General features: G+C 47.3%; 1 protein-coding gene across 2 annotated transcripts in view; it reads left to right on the top strand.

Annotated features, from left to right (window-relative positions):
- The window catches only part of ATL1 (atlastin GTPase 1), a 46,652-nt gene that overhangs the window by 20,476 nt on the left and 12,246 nt on the right, over positions 1–13,930 (top strand). For both annotated transcript variants that reach the window (XM_074956549.1, XM_074956548.1), the window contains exons 5-9: positions 1,338–1,388; positions 3,667–3,723; positions 8,347–8,439; positions 9,940–10,078; positions 13,101–13,228. In XM_074956549.1, the coding sequence (XP_074812650.1) occupies positions 1,338–1,388; positions 3,667–3,723; positions 8,347–8,439; positions 9,940–10,078; positions 13,101–13,228 (468 nt within the window). The remainder of the gene's footprint in view (positions 1–1,337; positions 1,389–3,666; positions 3,724–8,346; positions 8,440–9,939; positions 10,079–13,100; positions 13,229–13,930) is intronic.

Here is a 13,930-nt window from a genome sequence, read left to right as displayed (position 1 = left end):
GCTAGGCCTTGGTGGGGGCACAGAATGTGCCTCTCCAAAAGGGGGTCAAATCTAAATTCCTGCGAACGTCCCTGTGTATAGCCCCGCTCATCCTGGGTGCACCTTGACAGAGGGCCACACCCACACCCACACCCAGTGCACCTTGCAAACTATGGGCCAGAATTCAAGTAGCCTCCTCGCCATTTTGACCCTGCAGACAGGGCTGCCGCTGGCACCAGGAAGGAGTGCGTTTCCCCATGGATGGGCTGATTGAGACGTGCTCCAGTCCCTGCTGGACCTGGCTGAAGTCTGCCAGGTGCCTGGGGCCCTCATCTCTGACTGGGAGGTAGAGGCACTCATTGCACCACAGGGCCAGGCCCGTTGGCAGGAACAACAGCGGATGGCCACATAATCTCCCCCATTGACGTGGAGGGGCTGAGGAGGGATGGTTTGGGGAAGTGGCCATAGGTCGGCACCCAGGAGCTGACGGCGTTTATCATACTGGGACACGTCTCTGCCTAGGCTGCCAGAGTCTCCCTGTTCTAGCACCCAGCCAGCCTGCCCGGGGGTCCTGCAGGAGACCAGTCAGAGGTGGGGGGACAGTGCTAGCCCAAATGGTGCCAAGCTCAAGCCCCCAAGTCAGGGGTGCCAGAACAGGGCGGGAGGGCAGAGGGCCATGGCCCCATCATTTTTTATCAGCCGTAATTGCGAGCAGGGGGAGGGAGGGAGAGAAGAGGAGCTGGGGGGGGCAGGGTTTTGGGGAGATGGTGCGGGGGCAGGGCCTTGGGAGGAATGGGTGGCTTGAGGGTGGGGGGCTTGGGGAGAAGGGGTGGGGGTTCGGGGGCAGGACCTAGGTGGAAGAGTGGCATAGGGGGGCTGGGCCATGGTTCAGGCACCAGTGGCCCCCCCCACTTTTACGTAGCTTTGGCCACTCCTGCCCCAAGTAATAGGAAAAAAGACCGGCCAAAGTGCCTGGCCCACACCTCCTGGGGCCCCAGCCTATGGCAGTCTGCTGGTGCATTGTCCAGAGCAGAGCTACCCCACGGGTGTGGGGGTGTGTGGGTGTGGCCCTCTGTCAAACAGTAGGCCAGCAGCTGTTCTCCTGTGTGTTGGCTCTAGGAGCACCTGCTGGACGGGTCGCTCGCTGGGACAGGGACAGTGTTGTGCTATGTCTGTACAGAGCCTTGCACAACGGGGCCCCACCCTGACGGGCCTCGGCTCTCGGCACTCCAGTAATACAAATAAATAATGTAATATTGGTTTTGAGTCAGAATGTCGCTTATTGAGAGGCCATTGTGAATGCTGTACAGGAAGGGCAGGACATTTTAAGTCCTCTAAACATTTCCTTTTAAATACAGGTGTACAACTTATCACAGAACGTTCAAGAAGATGATCTCCAGCACTTACAGGTAACCTCCTGGCGCCCTTCGCGGGGCAGGGGGGTGAAAGAGGGGCATTAATCTATCATGCTTTCATTGGTGGTGCTTGTCCTAAAACTCCTCATTTTGGCCTGCTTGCCTTCTGCACTGGAAACGTGCATTTAAATTCAGAGTAACAAAGGGCTCCCATCTGGTATAGAGGTTATTGTTCTGCAGTGAATAATGGGCAGTTAGGAACAGTCACGAAGGGGGTGGAACCTGTTTCCTCTAAGCTATTTAAGCCCATCTTCTTTGGACCTGGTCCATCTAGCATAGAAGTCAGTGGCAGAACTCCCATTGTCTCGATGGCAACAGGAGCAGGTCCTGGCTGAGCCGGCAGATGACGGGGTCAGCAAGGAGGCCTAGCTTTCTGACACAGCCTCTTTTGTATCTTGTCGGATGGGGTATGTGGAGGGCAAACCGGGGCGCAGGCTCAGGGCTGGAGAGAAAAGCCAGAAGATAAAACAAGGTAACAAAAGACCAGAGGGAGCTGTTTGTATCCAGCCCTGTGGTCGTGATGTGCTTCTGCATTGGCAAAATGGCACATTTCCCACCCTCTAGCTCTGTGGGTACCTGTTCCTCCAGCCTTTTGCTGCGGAACTGAGGAGGGCCTTGGGCTTTGGATTTCTCTGTAAAAATCAATTCCAAGGAAGCGGAGGCCACTTTCCTCAGCTCAGTCTTCTTCTGACATGGGAACGGAGATACATCTAGCTGGCTTTCAGTAAACAGGGCACAAAGCTATCTGAGGCACTTGAGCGTACCCGCCCCCAGACCTTGCTAAAAATGTGCTCTGTACTGGATTGTTCTGCTCATCCTGCAGCTACTTACTGGCAACTTCTAGCAACCAGCTGTGTTAGTTATAAATCCCTTGGTCTGGGGATTAAGGGCATCTGTTGTTTAGATATCCATTGTTTAACAGTTAGCTATCGGCCTTAGGGTTTTATACTGCCACCCTTCACCATTGTACCTGAGAGCAGTTAGCACCGGTCAGATCAATGTGCTGAGAGGGAGACAAAGATTTATCCAGGAAAGTCTCATAGGAACAGATTGTAGAGCCCTTACTCCTCTGAGTAGTCCTAGTGCAGATGATGGGGCTACACCCGGGAGTGGGAGCTCACCACCTCCACAGTCTTGCCCATAATGAGTGGAAAGTTGACCACAGTCATATTGCTTACGTAGCACTGGGTGGCAGATTCTCCTTCTGGTCATTGAAAGAGCCCAAAGAGGAGGATGGATACTGGTGGTGTAACTTCAGAAACTGGGATCCCTAATTGTGGCACAGATGCTGCTGGGCTGATTAAACTTTGGGCATATGGCCCTGGTTGTCGAGGGGCATGTAATTAGTGGAATGGTTTGGTAATGGCTGCCCCATCCATCCTCTGATGAAGTCTTTAGGTAGTTTGGTGTGCTTGGATTTTCTTATGGAAAAACTAAGCAGGGGGTAGGAGAGAAAGAAAAGCAAAAATCAGCTTGGAACATCTCGGGTTTCTCACAGGATGGTTTCTGCATTGTTTTGGCCAGCCCAGTTTACAGGGTAAATATCTGCTGAGGGTAGTTTTTAAAAAAATACACGCACCCCTCCCAAAAAACCCGCTCGTTTTGAAATAAAATTTGGGGTGGGGGGGTTTTAGCATGTGGATCCATTTTTAGGGACTTGTGACGTAGTAGATTTTGCCTCTGTTGAGAAGAAATAGCCCAAAGGTTGGAGAACCTCCAGATCTAGCTGATATGCCCCCCCCCAAAAAAATCCAAACCAAAACCTGTGCGAGACGTTAGGGGCTAACCGCAGTCTTTAGTCAATGGAAGTTTAGAGCCCAGGCTGCAGGATTCAGTCCTCTCAGGGCAAATGCCTGTTTCTTAATCCCATTTCCATCAGTGTTCAAATGGTCAAAGGCTCCAGGCTTGTGACGATTTGGTGTAGCGTGGGAAGCCTTGGGGAATGCCAGCGCACAAACCAGCAGAAGACTCAATCCATTTATACATTAACCCCCCCGCCCCACTTATTTGGCAACCAAGAATTCTGTTCGGAGATGGTCTATGTCAAGACGGAGCAACAGCTGATATTAATAGCAGCTTAATATACCTCTAAACTGCGAGCTGAACACGCACAACCAAGCAGGCCTTAGCTAGAGCACTGTAAACGGCACTGTTAGCACCAAACCTAGAAACCAAATTAGTGATGCCAACCCTTGCATGGAGCAAGACCAGCTGTACTGCATGGTAGACTTTGAAACTAAAAGTTCCCTCCTTGTTTTGCTCCTTCGTTTAGCTCTTTACGGAATATGGCAGGCTGGCCATGGAGGAAACCTTCCTGAAACCATTCCAGGTGAGTAACATGGCCTTCGTGGTTAAGGTTATTCTCTAGCAGAGATTAGCTTTGATAGGAACCTTTTGGCCTCGCCAGCAGGTGTCACTGCTGTTTGCGATATGGGGAGAGAGGAAACCTGAATAAATCAAGGCACGGTGAGACCTTGCTGAGCAGAGGCACAAAGCCTTGTTCCCCTTGTTCCCCTGCTCTCTAGCAAAGTCCAAGATCTCGCTGTTTTCCCCATCAAAGTCTCCCCAACCTGCAGACCCCTGGGCACTATCATCATTCTGGACACAGCAGGCTGGGAGGGACCCAGGCAGAGCCTATCGGCCCGTGAGGCTTTGCTCTAATGACAAAAGGCGCGATGGGTGGAATTCACCCCCCGTGCGCCACTGAAGTCCCCACAGAGCCCTGTTTTAAGGATGTAAGCGGTGCAGAGGCCTGGGGATGAATTTCCCAGTGGCTAAGCACACTTGCCCTGTGGTACTCTAGCCCAGGGAGTGAGCAAGCAGGAACAGCAGTCAGAGGCAGCACAGAGTACCGTCCCTCAGCTGACGGTGTGATTCAAGGCTTTGAGATCAGGCTGATGTACTGATGGGTCATCAGCTGGAATGTCATTGACAGCACTGCATAGCACATGGGCAGGATCAGAACACTGACTAGCTATAGAAAATAACCCACTTCCGCGCTGTCCCTTGGTTCCAGTGGAATTTCTGCTGCCCTGCAGAACAAGGGGCATTACATTTAATAATCATTCTTCCCGATGCCCGAGAGGGTAGATCTATGGAAACGATCAATTTAAAGGAGATTCTGTTCACAGGTAAGAAACCGTTTTATTTGTACTTCCATTTCCCACTCAAAATAACGCAGGCACTTCAAATGGAGAACGTCGGAGGATGTGTCTCTAGCCTCTTTAGCTGGCAAGTGATGCCAGAGGAGTGAATGGCACTGTGAGAGGATTACATACTTTCACAGGCCCACTCCAACTGGAAGCAAACATGAATGAATAAATAAAGAGCAGATGATGCGGGGATGGAGAAGCTGATCCATCAGGCAGCTGCTGCAGATGCTAATAATGAGGCGGTTGCTTAGCAGTTCCTTAAATCTGCAGCCCACCCAGTCTCTTTGTCTTTGAGCAAAGTCAGTCATATTGCCGTATGCCTTTGGTTCCTGCCCTGGATGAGCACAGGAACCTGCTTGTGTGGCTGGAAAGCGGTGCAGGAGGTGGGAGCAGATTTTTGCAGCAGTAGAGGTGGGGTGAAGCACTTACATGGGCTGGGGCATAGGACAGAGGGCGGGATCTAGGAGCCCATCAAAAGGTACCACTGTGTTGACATAATATGCTCAGGCTTCTGTAAGGCATTGACTTAGTCCCACGAGCCGTTCTCATTGAAAAAAATTAGCGCGATACAAAATAAGCGTAGTGCCTATTAACTGGATTAAAACTGGTTTGCTGATAGATCACAAAAAGTAATTGTAAATAGGGAATATCATCCTGTGCGGGTGTTTCTAGTGGGATCAGCAGGGAGGTGTTCTTGGCCCAGTGCTGTTCAATATCTTCATCAATGATCTGGAAGAAAACGGAAATTCACTACTGGTAAAATCTGCAGACAACACGCAAACTGGTGAGGAGAGATAACTAAGGATGGGGTTAGGGCAGCTATACAGCTCGACCTGGATCACTTGGTAAGATAGGCTCATTTGAACAACTTACATTTTAATGCAGCCAAATACCAGGTCGTGCATCTAGGAACAAATAAGGTAGATAACCCAGGATGGGACACAGCATCCTGGAATGTAGTGACACTGAAAAGGATTTAAGGGTAATGGTAGATAATGAACTGAACACAAACTCCCCATGTGATGCTTTATGTAAGAAGATGAACGCAGTCCTGGGATGTGTAAGCAGGGGAACATGAAGCAGGAGTAAGGAGCTGGTGTTACCTCTGAATACGGCATTAGTGGGGCCATTCCTGGAGACTGTGTCTGGTAAGTTCCAGTGTCCACACTTCAAAAAGGATGTTGAAATATTGGGAAGGGTTCAGAAAAGAGCAACAAAAATGATTTGAAAGTCTGGAAAACCTGCCTTACAGTGAGAGACTTCACAAGCTGCATCAATGTAGTTCCTCCAAGAGACAATTAAGAGGGGAGTTGATCATGGTTTACAAGTACCTACATGGGAAGAGATTTCTGATCGCAAATGGCTCTTCAATCTAGCATTAAAAAACATAATTAGATCTAATGGTTGGAAGCTGATGCTAGACAAATTCCGATTAAAAATAAGGTGCACGGTTTACTTATTTTTAATACTGAAGGTAAATTAATCACTGGAACAACTTAACCTAGGGATGTGGGAGATTCCCCATCACTTTGAGATTGTCTGTCTTTCTGAAGGCACTGGGCGAGGTTCTGTGGCCTGGGGTGCAAAGATGGTCAGACTGGATTACAGTGGTCCCTTCTGGCCTTACAATGTAGGAATCTATGCGGGAAGCTGTGGGAATCAGCGTACGTAAGGAAATACAGGCAAGAATGAAGTAGTAGCTGAGAAAACCCTGGAGGCCCTGCCTGCACGGAGATGCCTGACTGACTCGCTGCCTCTGGGAAAGGCGTCACTCTTGGTAAACAGCTTGGGCTGGCCTGAGGTGCAACCAAGGAAGAGGAAGCTGGGGCTCCTAGGCCACCATGCCGCAAACATAAAATGACTTCTGAATCGGAGTCGGAGGACAGAGCGTGTGTAACCGATTCGTGCAAACGGATCTCGTTACAGAGGTGTGCCACAGGACCATCTGAACATGTCTACGCTGACGTGAAGGTGACTGTAGCATGGGTAGGCAGATCCATGCTTGCATCAATTTAGCGCCGTTAACAATAGTAATGAGGACGTGGTGGCACAGGGTAGCAACTGGAGTCCAAGCCCACTGGGGACCCTCAGTACGTACTCTGGTTGCTAGCGTCTGCTGCCATGGCTACACTGCTGTTACCTATGCTAGTTAGATTAAAGCTAGCGGGGGTACGCCTACCCGTGCTACAGTCATACCTTCCCTTGCTGTGTCGACGTAACCTTGGAGAAGGGTGCAGGATGAAATAGACAGATACGTACATGTTCCACAGATTGTAATGTTCATAGCAGTTGTCAATTTTATGTCTCACTTTCTCTCTAAAGACAGTGCTTTGTGGAGAGAGAATAAGGAGGGGTAGAGGTCTCTCTCTCTCTCTCTCTCTGTGTAATTTTTTTCTGCATTTCCAACAAACATATTTCCAGTTATTTGACCTGTTTATTCTTCTGTGCAAAAGCAACCCTGGCATTTGTGCAGGGCCATTTTTTGGCTTCCGCATGCAACTGCCTGCCTCTCCAAACCCTAGCCACATAGTCTGTCACTTAGGTACGTGCTGTGTAAATCAGACCTTGAATGCAGGACATGCCTTGAAAATTATTTTTTGAAACGATTGTAACTTGACCTCATTGGCATTTATTTATTTCTTGAACAGAAACTTTGGCTGCCTCAATAAAGATTACAAACCTGTGATTTCATATTTATCCTCTCATGCAACATATGTTTCTCATTACGAGGCAGCTTGGAAAGATGCCCAGTCGAGGCTGAAAAAAAAATAATTCAAAGCTGTAAATGTCCCGTAGGATAAAACTAACTGTGGCTGAAGTTAGGGATCTTGTTCCCTTTGTGCTCGTTAGCAAACTTCCTTTTAATTTTGCAGACTATGCGCCTGCCTACTGTTCTATCCAAACGCTCACATTCTAGGTAGAACAGGAAGTGCCCGAATCATTGGCGGTGCTCTTCAATGTAGAGCCTCAAATGGCCATTAGCTATATAGTATTGTATGCAAATTTGGGGCAGGGGGTTTTCATCTGTGGAACAGCTAATTACAGAGTGGGAGCCTCCCCTGTGTGGAGTCCCGGCACAATGGTCTGTGCACCACGTTGGTTCCCCTTCAGTCCCAAGAGCACCCATTGCACAGGGCAGTGTTTCACCCAAAATAATCACAAATTCAGGACCCGAAGAAGTTGCCACTGGAGCTGAGTGAGTAATTCACAGTGAATAACTATAAAATAAATGTAGCCTCCTTTTGTTCATCTCACAGTTTCCTTAAATTTATCTCTTGTTTTCCAATTCGATGAAGCAGTAACTTTTAAAATTGTGCATGTATTTGATATATGGTATTTGATATTTCTGTGGCAAGATGATATTCATCATCCAGGCAGTGTTGCTCAGTTGTGATTGGTGATACAAGTAGCATGGTATTTTCTTCTGTTCCTTGACTGAATGAGCATGTGAGCACTTCTGCCATGAATATTTTGCATGTGACTTAGAAATTCATTTCTCTCCAGTCTTTTTTGCCAGTGAAATTTGAAGGCTTGACTATTTGTGGGACGTGAGCATAAAGTGGGTGTGAACATGGCTAAGTTTTTTTTTTATCTGTGAAGATAATCTGTAAAATTATTTTTGTATTATCCACCCCGCTCCAGTTGTCATTTTTCTTGTGGAAGATGAGGCAAAAGGAAAACATAGGGCCTGATCCAAAGTCCAGTGTAGTCAAAGAGTGTCTGGACTCAGTGGATCAAGCCCATACTGGAGAGCACAGTTCTAATGAGCCCTCTATTTGTTTCCTACTTGTGTTTTTTAGTCTCTCATATTCCTTGTTCGTGACTGGAGTTTCCCGTATGAATTTTCCTATGGATCTGATGGTGGTTCAAAATTTTTGGAAAAACGTCTTAAGGTTTGTCCAACATTTCTGGATGCTGTTTGGCATGAACTTGGCATGAATTAGTTCTGAGCTGACCTGGCCAGGTGAGATGGGTTTGATGGAAAGGGGTTCAAGAATGCATTAGAAAGCTCTTCATCTCCTAACCCAGGGAAGCTGCTGCTCTCCACACACCACTGTACGAATAGTACCTAGGCTGGTCTGGAGACCTTGATTCTGCACAGTGCAGGTGCGCAGAGTTGTGCATGTAAGCTCCAGGAGGATGTGATGAGCAGGAGACAGAGTACAGAGCAATTGGACTAATGAGAGCTCAGTTGAGTGGCTACTACCTTACTCCTGCTTGGAAGCGGGAAGATAGTATGCAGAGACACCCCATGTGCATGTTGAGACTCGCACTCCAGAGCATCTCTCCTCAGATACATCTATTTTCCGCCCACACCCCTTTTTGGCCAGTGCTCTTGAAAGTAAAGGATTGGGCTTGCCTTTTACTACCGTATCTTATGGAGGACCAAGAATAACCCACCAGAGCCTTTGCTCACACTTGCATAGAAACATAACCAGCTCTGCTCCCTCATGCACACCTTGCCGGATGAGAGCCTTGGAGATGACTTAGCAAAGGCTGCATGGTGTACATGTAAAGCTGAAAGACAAGTACTGCAATAGGAGAGGTAGGAGGGGGTGGTTCATGTGGAAAAGTGATGGGTGAGCTCACTACCTCTCCAATGCTGGGAATGCCACAGGTAGGAAAAGCAGAATGAAAACAAAATCCCTCCATGGCTCTTAGGAGCAATAATTAAAATACATAGAGAAGTATACAGAGTTAGCCTGTTCCACCATAGAGATTTCTGGGCAACATACATTTCAGGTGGGAAATAAAGGATAACTACATGATCAAGAAGAATTTAGCATTAATAGTTGTATAATAAAATGTATGGGAGAGGGCACTATTGGAAGTAGTCAGGAAATATATGGATGGTTTGATAGTGGAAATAAATGAAAAGGCCTAATTAAAGGGGGATCAAGAAAACCCCGCTATAAAATCCTGAGATGGTTTTGTATTCTAATCAGACTCATGCATGCACATTTTTCAGAGTAATAACACACTCCAGGGCATGTGGTCAGAGTGAGACATAAATGTTACTTGGTTGCTGGAAGAGCTCTGTCTTTGGCCTCATAAAGCATGCATAGACCTCCCTCTGAATACACTTTCCTTAAACAGGTTTCAGAGTAGCAGCTGTGTTAGTCTGTATTCGCAAAAAGAAAAGGAGGACTTGTGGCACCTTAGAGACTAACCAATTTATTTGAGCATAAGCTTTCGTGCATCCGATGAAGTGAGCTGTAGCTCACGAAAGCTTATGCTCAAATAAATTGGTTAGTCTGAGGTGCCACAAGTACTCCTTTTCTGTTTTCCTTAAACAATCAGTCCTCTTGCAGTATGTACTCCACACTTTAATGTTACATATCTGATGTCCACATAAAATGTAAACATGCTAACATCAAGCCAATCTCTCGTAGGTCTCAGGAAATCAACATGAAGAATTGCAGAATGTCAGAAAACACATTCATTCTTGTTTCACGAACATCTCCTGCTTTTTGTTACCTCATCCTGGCTTGAAAGTAGCCACCAACCCAAATTTTGATGGAAAACTAAAAGGTTTGATGGAAAACTAAAGCTATAGCTTGATATTGAATCTGATCATTTACCTTTGCAATTGAATAATTGCTTTATTTATACACATTGTCAGGTACCCTATTCTCTCCCGAAGCCCTTTCAAATATTTTTGGTAAAACACCTGTGGAAAGCAGTGCTGAACATAGATAGCCCCTTCTAAGTCCAACCAGCATTTCATGCCTGTACATTTCAGTGATTTTACCCTCACAAAGGGATGTGTTAGGAGCTGCTAACACAAAATAATAAAAAGATAAAGTTCTAGGCAGATGGCTGAGAACAAAGTGACACCAGCGGCTGAGGTTTGCATTTTTAGATGCATCACTTTGCACCTATAATTAATTGATATTTTTGCTGTTAATTCAGTTCAAGCACAAAATTGTGGAAGCAGCTCACTGTGGAGCAAGACTGTGCTTGTGGGGAAACGGAAGCCCAGTTTGAAAACTGGGTCCTTAAAACTGAGAGACTTTGGTGTAAAAAGCTTTCCAAAGCAATATTTAGTCTTCTTGAGTCAACTGATTAATGGTTTCCCTGGAGGGAAACCTTAGTAGCTCAGGGGCTGCATTTCTTTTCCAATGGATTTGTGGGCTGTGGATTTTTAAGTTAACTTTATTTGTGGTTGCAAAGCATTCTCTCTGCTAGGCAGTCATTTAACCCATAGTTACGTGCTTCCTGAAATCTCTTAGAAGGAAAGAAAATATTCCTTTAGCATCAAATTAGACAAAAGAACTTGCTTTTTGGCTGTTGTATGCTCTAGTGCCTGCTAAGGGGACCATACATCTTACTTGTCTGACACAACGTGTGTATGAAATTGGAACCAGTTAAAAGAAAAGGGATATATAAGATAGTCAGTCTCAAATGTTAATTATCCTCTATAGATTTCGCTCTGTAGTTCCAAGCGGAACTTTAGGAGCCAGCTAGAACTCGATGACTGTTTTTGAAAGAACTGGTATATGGAGCCTCATCATTCCAATTCCCTTTTCCCTCAAAGCTGCCCACTGCTTCCTCTGCTTGCTCAGAACTAATCAGATGAAAATACATCACTGTTGTTACCCTTTGAATGCCCAGGCAGGCCCTTTCACTTGCACTGTCCAGTTTCCTGCCGTTTCATAGAAAATATGTTGTAGATGTTGTAAGTTAAAATGACTTGGTCCTGCCGTTATGGGCGATCTTGTCTGAATCGGTCAAGATGGCAACAGAGCCCATTAACTTCCAGCGACAACGCTAGCAGCTCTGGGGAAGATACCCTTGGTACTAGCAGGAGGCAATGAATCTAGATAGTCTCTCGTGTTTGGAAAGTGCTGTGATAGAACCTATCCCTGGAGGAGCAGGAAGGAAGACTGCTTTACACTGAGTGATCTAGACACTGTGCAATAAAAATACCACCACCTCCTCCAAATATATGTCCCCGTGGCTAAGAAATTAAGGAAATGTATTGTGTATTCCAGGCCTGATGGGTACCCATATTAGATGCCACCTCCTTAGCCACTAGCCTTTTGGATTTGTTGGTCTAGCACAGCCCTTCCATGGCAGTGTTTCTGAGCTGCAGTAGCATCTGTTTAGTTAGTCAATGGTATGGTGGAGCTACACGGTCTAGGCGTTCTCAGTTTCTATATTTTGAGTGGCAAAGACAATACTTTAGAAAGGTCAGCAATAAAAATCAGCAGTGAAGTGCCTGCAGGATTCATAATAAAAGATTATCCAAAGGGCAAATTAACCGCCACTGAACCATTTAAGCAAAGAGAAGCCTTACTGGAGATGTCTTCCATGAAAACCTCACTGCTTCACAACGCAGCAAAGAAACTTCCAGCCGTAGCGAGGAGGACAAACTGGAGCCAACCAGCAGCAGGTGATGCCAGGACCCTGGATTTCCTAATGCGACACTCGAATGCACATACAGGAGCTCTCAATCTGCAGGTTCTAAGAGTCTCATGGTCCCAATAGTTTTTAGATATTGTCTATGAATATTTCAGCGTGCAGTACCCAGACAGGAATACGATCTCAGTGTAAGAAATCTCATCGGGGGAGTGCAGTAAAAAGCAGGGAAGAACAATTCTTATTCTTTTAAACCTGTAGGCCAAACGTTTTCAGTTCCTAATGTGATTTTTTTTCAAAACAGGAGTGCCAAAGAAGAGAGAAAAGAGCACAATATTTCCATGCTCACGTTGCTTTTGCACACAGGTGCTGGTTGAACAAAGCATGTAACTTGCCATGGGGCTGGGGCATGGGTGGCTCGGCTTAGGGGTTAGCATCAGGTGCAAGCTGAGGAGTCAGGGGCCAGGAGCCAGTTATCAGGAATCAGGCTGGGTTGAATGCTAGCAGATCAGAATGGAGAGACAGACTGGAGGGTATCAACCAGGGGGCACTTACCTGAGTCAGGCTCAGTCAGGAACAGGTAAGTACCAGACTAGCACTCCATGGCTGTGTGAAGCTCAGTTGACTACAAACAACTTCCTGTTTCCGCCTCTGGCTTAAATAGGGGCTGTGGCCCAATCAGGCGCCTTGGAACTCTCCCAATCAGAGCATAGAGGCGGGGCTTATGCCCCAGTTGGGCTTCATGGAACACAGTCCCAGCTGAGCTGCCAGGCAGAGGATTGGTGTGTGATGACTCACCCGGACCCACTTGTTCAAGACCTGCAGGACCTGACTCCATGCAACAAGGTGCTGATGGCCACAGTTACCGGTTCTGGAGGCATCGGTTACCTGCTTGATCATGCAAAAACAGCTTTGTGCATGCAGGTGGCTGTGGGTGCAAAAATTGTGGGTGCCATTTAGGAGACTGCTTTGAAAATGTATCATAACGGTGTGTATTATGCTTCAGTCAAGTAGCACTAATGCGATATTATCACGTCTGAGTACAGCCATCATTCAATGCCTCTCAGAATGCCTCTCAGAATGCCTCTCAGTCACAGGATGGCTGACGTTAGCTGGTAACGTCGCGCGTGTGCATATTGAAGCACAAGTCTGAGCTGAGCCGCTCTGGACCTGACACGGGGTTTGCTTACAGAAATAGATGACGAGTTCATCAAGAACCTGAAGGTGTTGATTCCTTGGCTTCTTAGCCCTGAGAGCCTAGATGTTAAGGAGATCAATGGAAATAACATCACCTGTCGAGGCCTTGTGGAATACTTTAAGGTATTGGCTCCTAAGCCATGCGAGATCACGGTTATTCAGACAGGAAGTCTTTGCGTTTTTTCCAGATTTAAGTGAGAAGTAAAGGAAGGTTTGGGATACACAGACTGGGGAAAGTGCATCTCTTTCTAGCAAAGGTATTTCTATGGCCCCCATAACCATAGGGTCTGAGTAGCCCCACCACTCTCTGGTGCGGTTATCCCCATTGTACAGCTGGGGATGCTGCGGCACACAGAGACTAAGTGACTTGCCCAGGGTAGCACAGGACGTCTATGGCGAAGTCTAAGTCGATGCTTAGGGTGACCGTATGTCCTGTTCTGGCCAGAACAGTCCCCTTTCTAAGCTCTGTCCCGGCTGACCTGACTTTTTTGACAAAAATGGGCATTTGTCCCATTTGCTCTTCCCAGCTGATTAATTAGCACGAGCAAATGCCCAGTTTACAAAAAAAAAAAAAAAAAGTCAGGTGGGCCCCCTACGGGGCATGGAGGAATCGGGGCTGGGGGGAGACAGCGACAAGAGGTGCCAGGCAGCAGGGCTCTGGGGGTCAGCCCCAGCCCCAGGCAGCGTGGAGCTCAGGGGTCAGTCCCAGCCCCAGCCACGGGAGGCACTGAGCTTGGGCGCTCAACCCCAGCCGCAGCTGCAGATGGCACGGAGCTTGGGGGGTGTGTGTGTCAGCTTGCAGGGGGCAGGGGGGGTCAGCCCCAT

The sequence above is a fragment of the Natator depressus genome, chromosome 6 (assembly GCF_965152275.1).
Source record: "Natator depressus isolate rNatDep1 chromosome 6, rNatDep2.hap1, whole genome shotgun sequence".
NCBI lineage: Eukaryota > Metazoa > Chordata > Testudines > Cheloniidae > Natator > Natator depressus.
The sequence above is the reverse complement of the archived record's forward strand: the minus strand, read 5'-3'. Positions and strand labels throughout refer to the sequence as shown.